Raw genomic sequence first — 10,970 nt, forward strand, 5'->3', positions numbered from 1 at the left:
AGGCCTGTTTCTACCCTCAGGCTGCTTGTGCACAGGCAGCTAGAGGCTAGGCAGCCTGCTGAACAAAGAAGTCATTGTCAGAGTCATATTCACCCACACACCGAGATGGGAAGTGAATAGTAGACGCAGGTTTGTCAACAGCGCTTATTCAACTAATACGAGCAGAAGAGTCACAGGTATAGGAGGGAAACACCTCAATCCTTCAGCTGCAGGGAATATGTTTAGGCAAGGAACAACACGCTCCCACTGTAGGTGACCACCTGTAGCAAATGCTCCTTGCCTGGGACGGTGTTACCTACACCAGGAGCTGGGAGAACGGGGGAGAAAGGGCACAAAGCAAGTAGTCTTGCCTAGAGGCCAAACAGTTTCCTAGCATTTCCCAGCCCCAGCAGAACACACCTGCAAAGAGATCCTGCCACCTCACCACTGGTGTGGCCAGTTTACTTATTTGGCCAGAGAGCTGCGTGGATGACAGTGTCAGGGGAAAGAGCTGTCAGTGCCCGTGAGGAAGGAGGCACAGCCGTTATAATCTTCCAGACCCCACGATTAAGGGTGTCATTACTTACAACAAAATCTCCCTGTAGGGAAGAGACAAAGAAAAATTATTAAGGGTTTGGAAGTAACACTAGAACCCCCCCTTTCACAGCACACACACACCGTTGTTAGCTGCAGCTCCTTACCACGGTGAGGTAGAGGACCCACTGCCTGACCCCACTCTGCCTTTCAGCCCTGCAGCAGCCAATTATGCAGGACACAAGGTCAGATTCCCACTGCAAAGGGAAAAGCTTCCTAGTTTCCTAGGGTTCAGCAGTCACAGAATATAAAATGTTTCTGCTGACTAAAGACAGAGCAGCTGAGGCTTCTCTGCACACCAGGAAGGTTTCAGGATTGGTGCTAAAGACCCCTGGCCAGTAACAGTGTGCGTGGACAGACTACGCAAGGTAACATCAACCAGCTTCCCTTCCCTGGGGAGGCTAAAGTAGAACTGCGAGGCCAGTTTGCTACGAGGACCAGCACTGATCCACAGCAGACGACAGAACTAGGAATATGTTTATGCTTTTCCAAGCAAACAGTCCCTCCTGCCACTCCCCCCAGACTCCATCCCCTCCTCCAGCCCCGCGAGGGAAGGCGGGACTCTGACGCACCTTAAGATCAGGTCGGGTGGGAGTATTGCATTTGATGAAGTTCTTTATGACACCCCCACGTCCTGTGGGCCCTGGGCTCGTGAGCAGCTGGTTTCGCTGCACAGCCTGCAGGAAGTTTTTCAGTGGTCTAACAACCTAAGAGGAGAAGATGTATTGATGGAAGTACTGGTGGATGTACTGATGGAAGTCAGTGCCTACCAGGGAAAGGGAGGCAGAGGGCCATGGCAGCCACTCACCTTGCTAGCTGGAGAGGAAGAAGCTGGAGTCTGGTTTGCTGAACTCTTGTGCTTTTCGTCCAAAGGGCAAAGGGTCTGACCCCCTGGCTGCTGCCTATTCCATATGACACCCATTGCTTGTTTGTAGCTTCTTGTCCTGATGGCATTAGCAAGAGGCACATCGGGTGACCATGATGCTCCCCAATCTTGCCAGAAGCATTTACTTGCTGTTACACGCTTCCCTCTGCCCACTCGCTGCCACCAGAGGACATGGGCCTCCTGTGAGCTCAGTCACCCTGTGGCAGCCACACCATCCAGTGGTGAATGAGGACAGGAAAGGCACATGACTTGGTAGGGGAATGCCCAAGTTCCCGAGCAGTAATGTGCCACAGCACGCTAACTCTCACTCCCACTCCTCACTCCGAGCCCCAGTGAGCAAGAAGTCTTGGTTCTGTCTGGTATTAACAGCACAAGACAGACACAACCCCTGTGTGTCTGCAACTAGCCAGCCCAGCTCGCCTCACTGGTGGGGTTTCATGGGCTTTACAAATACTTCAGATGCTCAGATTTACCCGTGTCAGAAATTACCTCACTTGCATCCCCTAATTCTAGGGAAAAACATGGGGGACAGCTTCACTGCACAACCAGAGACCAATCCAGCAGTGTCCCCAAGGAATGCTGCAGATCCTGACCCATCACACAGGGGTCAGCATCCATGTGAGAAGAGAGGTCACTGTTACTCCCCTTCCCATCCACTACCCACAGAAAATTCACCCCAGCAAAGCCAGGGCAGGAACTGAGGGCAAAGCTAAAAGCAGCTGAAATCTCATGTGAAACACCAGTAATACCAGCAGTGAGGAAACGAGTCAGGTATTCCAGACACTTGCATGAGACAAAAATAAATCAGTCAGTCACCTACTCACGTTGCCTTCTGAAACCACTCCTGAACCACCCCTTTATGAGCCACTCGGAGTCACATCTGAGCCGTGAGTTAACTGTGCATCTTAGTCACCTTTGCTGATGTGTGCATGAACTCATGTGTCTGCTTCCCAGACCTGGGTCCCAGACCCAAACAAGGCTCAAGGAGTCACAAAACTCCCAGAACACAAGACTTGGCCAAAGAAGATTTCAAAACTACATTGGAAGGGCAGGAAACAAACACCCAGAGCTTTTTAAATAAACTACTTAAAAGACCAGGCCCAAGTCCTTCCAGACCACTGGCTCATCCCTCCTGCTTGCAGATGTCTCATACCAAATGGGTGAGGGATCCTCCTGGGATTCAGCACAGTGGGGTTGTTCCTGGTTCTTGTTCTGGGGTTCACTGTTTGGATTTACACAGTTTCCTGTGAAGAAACCTGTAGTTAGCACCGTGCACCAGGCATCCTGCAGGGCTCCGACTCTTGTCTCCAGCTCTCGTGTGCTCAGAGCCCTGCAGCACATAACCAAACTGAGAAACCAGGGGCCTGGATGGCTACCTGGAATATCAGCGTTGTTTGTGTACGCTGTGGAGCGTGCTGGAGTATGCACCCGGTACAGACCCTCCTGCACAGGCACAGCCTGTCTCACCAGAAAACCTCCAGCTACAGCTGCTTACCAGATCCTACAGTTCCACAAAAAGCCCAAATCTCTCCCTCTCCTTGCTTTGAGGCACAGTAAATAAACAGGACCCGTAAATCAGCACATAACAAAACCCAGAAGAATGGCACATCAAGGTGCTTTAACAGAACATCACGCTACCGGCAAGGCTCCGGGCCTAAGAGCAATCTCCTTTCAAAGTATTCCCACTTACTCATTATGCAGCTTGAAGTCGGGCAGGACAGCATTTCTCTCAAGGCTTGGACACATTTATGAGATGTCCTTGCTTATCTAATTGCATGCCTCACCTCCTCAGGAGACCAAAAGTTTACTCGAAAAGTTACCTTGACTGGTCAGAGGTGGTTTTGTTTCAACACAAGTCCCAGACTTTCCACAACCCTGCTGGTCAGGAGGAGATAAGTGCTGTGCAGGAGGGCTGGCAGCTTGTACGCTTCTGCTTGAAATGGGGACGTCTTCAGGAGTCTGCAGGAAAAGGAAACATTCTCTTTGCACAGTTGCTCCAAAGAACAAGGTTACTGTGGACCTGCTGCCCTGAAAAAGCCAGTCACTTCCGACTGCAGTCCAACTGCTAGGCCAGGGTCTGCTCCTCTCAACCAGAGATGTGCTGCATGGACACTGACCGGCTCATTTCAGTAACAGGGGTCTGCTCATGAAACACCAGCCTCTGCAGGAAGGACAGTTGCCCAGCACTTCTCAGCCAACACAGAAGCCTTACTGAACCTGGACTCCAAAGCCAAAGCGCCTTGAGAACGACAGGCAGCTTCTACACAGCTTGGAGACACCAGTTTTCAAGCTACAGATATTCCAGTCCTGAAAGGCAAGTCCCTGTAAAGTGTTTCAGGTTACAAGATCATTAGGCACTTTAAGCACCATTACGGCATATTCACAGGAGGACAAGCAGAGAAGTCGCTGCAGCACAGCACCCTAGTGCGCTACAAGGCTGCTTGCACACAGGCTCGCTCTCCCGTTCCTGCTGAGCTGCCACCACCACGACCCAGAGCAGAGCCACCGGCCCATTCCCACCGATGCTTCCCAACCACACCAGGGAGCTGTTCTCAAGCAGTGTCCACTCCTCTCTCTGCTGGGCTAGTTTTCACCTCAGCTGGCTCACAGCACAACCACACAAGATGTTTCTACCAGATGAAAGGAGGGGATGGGTTTCTTTGTCCTGCTAGCACTGCAGGCTTGGTGCAGTGGCCTCAGTGGCCAAGAAAAGCACATTAACTTGAACTGCTCTCCTGATTTCTGTAGCTCAAACCAGCCATGCACCAGAGGCAGGCTAAGAATACACACTCAATTCCCATGCCCAGCTGACAGGCAAGAGCTTGCTGACTCCCGGGAACCTGGCCAAGCACCTCCAAGAACTCCATCTTGAAGAGACCTTATCAAGGCACAAAATGTCTCTGCCCATCAGGAGCCAGAGAGCCAAGGGGCTTAACTGGCTGCCTAAGCATTAGAAGGGCAGCACCGTCCAAGCCAGCAGCACCTTCGCTGAGCTTGAAGGGAGGTGACAGAGTGATCCTTGGCCGCACTCCCTCCTGCCAGTGGCAATGCTCAGCAAAAGGGATCAACTCAGGCAAGAAGATGTCCAGATAGACAGTTTGTAGGTTGTTCCTTAGAACTTACCTTTTCACTTAGGGGATTCAGTTCCAGTCCAGGTCTGTAAAAGAAGAGCTACTTTAATTATTTCAACTCTCTGAAAGGCGAGTTACAGGTGATAAAAGTATGATGGAGCCAGCACATGGGACCCCAAGGAAAGTGCAGATGAATCTGAGTACATCCAGAGCACAAGCCTGTTTCAGCGAGGCCGCACAGAGGGGGAGCTGTAAATTCTTTGAAGGGCTGTTCCATTGCTTTACTGATCAATACACTGCTGAGCCTCATCCCCTTCTGCAGGACTTCCACGCAGCAGGTAACAAGGAAGCTCCACAAGCTTTAGGCTGAGTCTTACCTGCCCACCTTTTGGGTCCGACCACAGCTGACTGACCTCCAGCACCACCAGGCACTCAGAGGCTGCTCACAGCCCGGAATCCCAGGACATAATTCATACGATGGCGCCCAACACCAGGCAGAGCGACTGCTGGCAGCCTCTCCAGCCTCGTGGCATAGGCTGGACCTCACCCTACTGGGGTGATCAACCTCACCATGCTCTGAACAGACTTCTGAAGAGGAAGGGCTGTGCTTGAACAGCACAAACTTTGAATATCAACCAGCCCCAGGTAACAACATCACCTAAATAGTCTGTTACAAAGCCAGCCCTATATCTGTAATAAAAAAGCAACCCATATAGCTTCCTTGCTGGGTTTGCTGTGGTTTCTTCCTGCCTGTGTTACACGGTAACCTCACCTCATGCTGCTGGTCACATCTTCTTCCACAAAAACCTCCAAGGAGCTTTGACCTGGAGGAGAAAAACATAAGCTGGCTTGGGGATTTCATTCTGAGGCTTCCCAACAGCAGCAGTGTGTGCGTGGTAGAGCTCAGGTCCCTGCGCAGGCTTTCCTCCCAGGGAACATGCGGATTGCTCATCTCGGCTTTCCACACCAGCACTACCACCGCCCTCAAGTGTCACTGACAAGCTGGTGTAGGCTGGGAAGGCAGAGATGTGAAGCAGCAGCTCCTCTGCCTGCAGACTGCTCCAGCTGCACAAACATGCTCTCGCCTGTGTCAGAAACAGCATCTCCCAGTCAATTGACTTCAGCTCCTGCCCCCCTACATGTTTTTAAGCAGAGATTTGGTGGATTTAGGCTGATTTCATTCCCCTCATAACACCACTTAGCTGAAAGTGTTATAACAAATGCCTAGATACAGCGTGACTCAAGGCTGACAAAACTAAACACCAAAGGCCTCAGCACTTTATTAGAAGCCAATCTGACTTCAGAAGCAATGACTTTAGAAAGTCCAAATAGCAAAACCTTCCCAGGAGCAGTGGGAGCAGAGGATACGGAAAGTATAGTGCTACCAGGAACAGCCTAGATTTCTGAATCTTGTTTCCTCTGATGACTGTGCTATTTGGTTCTCAGTCCATCCACTCTTCCACCTTCACCCAGAAAGCACTGAAGTTCCTCTGCCAATTTCAGCCACATTTCAGGGGTGGAGACATTTGGTTCCTATAGATTTTTTGGACAGCTGGCAGAAGACACACAAATTAAAGCCCTCCCCAGGGAATGCAACAGTCTCTTCCGATCAGCCAAACCACGTGTATAGAACCAGCCAGACTGCATTTTCCCTTTCACTCTTGTTTTTTTTGCCCATCCATAACCTATGTAACCCAACCTCCGACCCCTGTGCCGATGCCCCAGCAGACACTTCTTTCACCTGCTGCAGGAAAACAGCCTGAGACTTGGTCTGACAGCAGATAAGGACCCCAAGATTGCACCCCAAACAGTGGAAGCCACAAGGCCTACTGACAAGGAGACTAAGAGGAGCCAGAGATAACATGGATGAGCAGCTCCAGAGCTGCTTACTCCCCACACCAAAGCAGAGAAGCTGATTTAGCCAAATGAACGCACTTGACAACTGAAAGAAACTTACAGCTCACTCTGCTGGAGGCAGAGGATGATTCTCGCGATGCTGCTTTCTTTGAAATGGCCCTGCTGATAGACCTCCGGATCATGCTCTCTCTTTTGCTGGCCAGGGAACATTTTTCTGCCAAGGAGGTCCTATGGCTCTTGTTGGGGCCACCCACAAAGCTTTGACGTCCAGAGCAACGGCGTGTTTTGGATTTCACTGTAGTCATTTTGCTGTCTGAGTCCTGGAAAAGCACCTTTTTGAGGCCCTGAGGAGACTGATCTCCTTGGAGCATGGCAGGATCTCCATTTCTAGCAGCTTTAGGAGTGGAGGTACTTGCTGTTCTTTCGGGGGCCTCTTCCCCTTCTCTTGCGGTCTGGCCACCGGGCATTGCAGTGACAGAAGACACACTGTGCAGCTCAGTGGCTGCGTCCCCCTCGGGCAACTGCTCCCCTGTGACAGCCGTAACAGCTGCATCCCTGCTATCGGCACCCTGTGGGCAGTCCTGACAATCCGGCTTTGCCACGGGACCTTCTGCCGGCCATTTCCTGGTCAGTGCTGGCAGATCGGTTTCAACACTGGCCTGAGACCTCACCGCACAGTCGGGCACAGACACCCCTTCCCCCTGACAGCCAGGATTGTGGGGTTGTTCTTTGCTGAGGTGCTTTTGGGAACTTGGCTTGGAAGACACTGGTTTGATGCTGCTTCTCCTTCTGGACAACCTTAAATAAAAAAAATTTTAAATGAAGCGATAAAGGAGTCTCCTGCTCCCAAATGATTTTTAGAGAAAAAAAGCAGACAACAAGTTTTGAAGTGAACCTGCAGGCTTCCTCCCTCCACCATTTCCCCTAGCAACCCATCTTCTGTCACAGGTGAAATGCAGGAGCTGAGCCTTGAGAGGTCACAGATGTGCTCTGGCAGATTTAGCTGCAACAATTTAGAAATTGCTGCTTACTGCTCTCTGCTGCCTGCTAGACATTTCTTTGCTGGATGTTACCACCCTATGGCATAGGCAGGGATGCAGGGCACATACCCTCCCTGCAGCCACCCCAGCTGCCAGCCTGGCATGCTGGGCTGACTCACCAGTAAAGGTTGTATGTTCTGGACACAAACTGCAGCAGCTGAGGTACCAGGACACTCGTTGGTCTTTGCAGACAGTAACCTGCAGCCCCAGGTGGGGCTGACGCCAGGGGACAGTGAAGTCATACTGGTGCAACCAACTCCACTCTGTTTGCCTTGAGCAAAGTACAGGCATCCACACAGGGAGGGATATTGGATCAAGGATGTCACAGTCTCTCGTGATCAGCTCTACGTGGAAGTCTCCCCTGTAGAGATCTACAAGATTGCAGCTAGAAACAGAAGGCTCTGCTGCTCTCCATAAAACACACCCCAAGCACTGGGGAGGCAGGGACCCAAGTGCTGAGAAAACATCCATGGCTTTAAACGTAGAGTTTGAGAACAGGCTGGCAAACACAACAACGCCACCATACATGTGGTACCCGACAGCATAATCCCAAGGAAGGCAACAAAAAAAGTACCTGTACAGTTAGGACTCATGAATTCTTTAAGTTACTCTTATTTAAGCAAAAAATTATCAGGTACAGTAGCTGTCTCCAGCTCTATTGCCTCAGTTAAACCTGACCAACTACACAGAGGCTTGGGGAACTTCAGCAGTGAAATCCTCTTTGCTCCATCAGGTAACTTGCCATGAGAGGATGGAGCCACGCACTTGATCAGCAAGTCAGGGAGATCGGGTGGACAAATCCAAAACCAAAGGACAACTTTGGCTGTCCAGAGGAAGGCAGCTTCCCGTGCCAAAGTCACCCAGAGGCAGCCAGGTAAAGCGTGGCGAGTGGAGACAAAGGCGAAATGGAGAGCTAATGTGGAAGTGCGCAACAGGTAGAAAAGGCAGCTAAGAAAACCCACTGCCATGTAACGAGGTTTTACAGTCCCTGGTGCACGACCACCAGCAAGCAGTGACTCGTCCTACTGCCAGGATTCAAGTTGACACCCTCCACCCTCCTTCCAGCCTCATTCTCTTAATTGCTCATTCTGACCTCTAGCAAGAAGAGGGACGTTTTGCTGGAATTAGCAAAAAACGACTACTAATTGGGAAATGCGTAACTAACAATACACTAAGAAATGGGTTTTTAAATACATACTGAGAAAAACAGAGCGAGGAAAACAACAATGGCCTGACCCTGCAGGATGGAGCACAACGTGCTGAACCGCAGCATGAACTTCCTGTTGATGAGTGACCCCCTGCCCGCCCAGGCGTTTTGTCGCATCAGCAGATCTTTCTCAAAACAAAGTTTAAATAAGGAAAAATACACACAAGGCTTGTCTTCTTCAGGGGAGCAATCGAGCTGCTACCTGAAAACTAACAGAATGTCTTAAGAGCTCTCCCTGTTTAGATTTGCAACATTTTCTTCTCCTGCCCTCCTTCACCAACACACGCACAAACTTCCCACGCTTCCTTACTATTCTTGCTGTTCTCTTCATCCTCCATGTCTGCTTTCTGACAGTCTTTTAGTTCTAACTCTTCCTGTCCAAACTCTGTGGGTTTTTCACCACAGTTATCAAAATTTAAGTGCCTTAACGCATAAACAGTTTACTACTGCGTACCCAGTGATGAGGTTTGGGTCATGCTACAGCACCCGTCAGTGTGCTGACCCTCGGCTCACAGCAGACGCTTCTCTGAAGGTCAGCCCCCCTGATGCTGACCACGAGACGAGAGCAGATACAGAGCCAGCTACCATAAAGCAGTGGCAGCAAGGAAGTTAATTAGCATCACTACCATCCCTGACTACACATGCAATTAAATCACGCCCTGCACCATCCTGCCTTAGCATCTGTTTGCAGCCAACTGTTGTCTACTTAGGACTGGTTTTAAAAACCTCAAGTACACTTGGTTCTAAGCAAATCACTTGGAATTTCCACTTCAATTTCACCGCTCACGCCTTTGAGCCTTTCTGCCTGACAGTTCAGAGAACCACCGTGGACATGCTGCTTCTGCACGTCACTGGTAGCAAGTTCCATTGTCAGGTCCTCTCAGGCACCAGCACAAAGGTTCAGCGAGTGAACACCAGTAGCAACCTCAGGTCAAAAATTGTGCTGAGACAAAATCAAATCAGACAAAAACCAAATCCAAACAGACAAGAAAATAAAATATTTATTATTCTTTGTTTCTAACCACAAAAAAAGAAAAAGCAAAACTGGAAGTGAAGGAAACCAGCCAACTCTATCACAAGCTTTCAAAAGAATTAAAATGCTGATTGATGCTGATGTGCCCTTTTAAATGTATTTTCTAACTCAGAGAATAAAGCGGCTATTTTATGTTCTTGTGTATGTGGAAGCAGTTACTGCTTTGTTTCACTCTTAAACATCGTGCAGCAGAGCCAGAACAAACCGACTCACCTACCTCCTCCTGTTTGGCTCCTTATTTTCATCTTTCAGGCAGGAGGACCGCCTTTTCTTGGGGCGCCTCCTCTGCGATGGTGTTTTAGGTATTAATTCAGGTTCAGCCCCAAAGTTGCTGTCGAGGGAGACAAACGCAGATGACAAGAGATTGCTCCCCCCACTGCCTAAAACAAGGCTATCGACAAAACAAGCGTCACTCATTGAGAAAGATGAGCGTTGGGCAAGAAACATGTGGAGTGAGATGTACCAGCCACCTAGAACCAAGGCCCAAACCAAGCTGCTGAACAAGCAGCTGTTAAGTCACAGTTGCTCAGCTGTTAAACCCAACGCCCACCCAGCCTCGCACCAGGGCTGCCCACCAGCAGCGGGGAGCACACATGGCCTTACGCTCACAAGGGCTGGGAGCTCCCTGAGGGATGGAGAGGTGCCCCTGGAGGGTGGCCCCTACCTATCCAGCAGCCGCATGCCCTGCTCCTCCACCTCCCGCAGCCAGGCCAAGTGCTTGTGCTCAGCATTGTGGAGGAACCGGGAGAGCCTCTGCTGGCACATTTCCAGCAGCTGCGTAGGACCATCAGTCTCCGCCATGGCCCTGCCTGAAACACAGCGATGGAGTCAAAGGCTCGCAGGCACCTGGGGAGAGCCCACGGGTGGGAGGGGAGACACCAGGCCCCCTCCCAGCCTCAGGGTGGGATACGAGGGCCAAGGGCTCTGCACTACACCCTCGGCAGGCACAAGCCCAGAGCTTAGGCCCCGAGAGACCCCCAGGCCCTTCTGCCCGCCTCCCCCTGACGCAGAGCCAGCCCCCAGGGCCTGGACCTGCTCCGCTCCACCGCCACCAGACCCAGCCGCCACCGAGACCGAGGCCTCCCCTCGCCCTTACAAGCACGGCTTCCCTCTCCCACCCCGAGATCATCCCAGCCTCCACCAATCATAGCGCGTCCCCCCCAAGATGGGGCTTTTCATTGGCCACTGCCCACATCCATCATTCCCCCGCCGTTAAAGCCCGGCAGCCTATTTGCCCGCCCCTCTAGGACCCGCCTTCCAAATCGAGTCCTCCACGACCACAGAGAAGGGTGAGCAGAGGGTA

General features: G+C 51.1%; 1 protein-coding gene across 1 annotated transcript in view; it reads right to left on the reverse strand.

Moving 5' to 3' along the window:
- Positions 1-10,740, reverse strand: part of LOC134514163 (inner centromere protein A-like) — a 17,705-nt gene extending 6,965 nt beyond the window's left edge. Inside the window, exons 1-10 of the mRNA XM_063331570.1 lie at positions 10,332-10,740; positions 9,885-9,998; positions 6,488-7,185; positions 5,303-5,354; positions 4,583-4,616; positions 3,280-3,418; positions 2,613-2,703; positions 1,382-1,517; positions 1,146-1,280; positions 444-578 (exon numbers count right to left, since the gene is read on the reverse strand). Coding sequence (XP_063187640.1) covers positions 444-578; positions 1,146-1,280; positions 1,382-1,517; positions 2,613-2,703; positions 3,280-3,418; positions 4,583-4,616; positions 5,303-5,354; positions 6,488-7,185; positions 9,885-9,998; positions 10,332-10,468 — 1,671 coding nt within the window. The 5' untranslated portion in view covers positions 10,469-10,740. The remainder of the gene's footprint in view (positions 1-443; positions 579-1,145; positions 1,281-1,381; positions 1,518-2,612; positions 2,704-3,279; positions 3,419-4,582; positions 4,617-5,302; positions 5,355-6,487; positions 7,186-9,884; positions 9,999-10,331) is intronic.
- Positions 10,741-10,970: the final 230 nt, after the last annotated feature.

Source organism: Chroicocephalus ridibundus, chromosome 4, assembly GCF_963924245.1.
Source record: "Chroicocephalus ridibundus chromosome 4, bChrRid1.1, whole genome shotgun sequence".
NCBI classification, from domain to species: domain Eukaryota; kingdom Metazoa; phylum Chordata; class Aves; order Charadriiformes; family Laridae; genus Chroicocephalus; species Chroicocephalus ridibundus.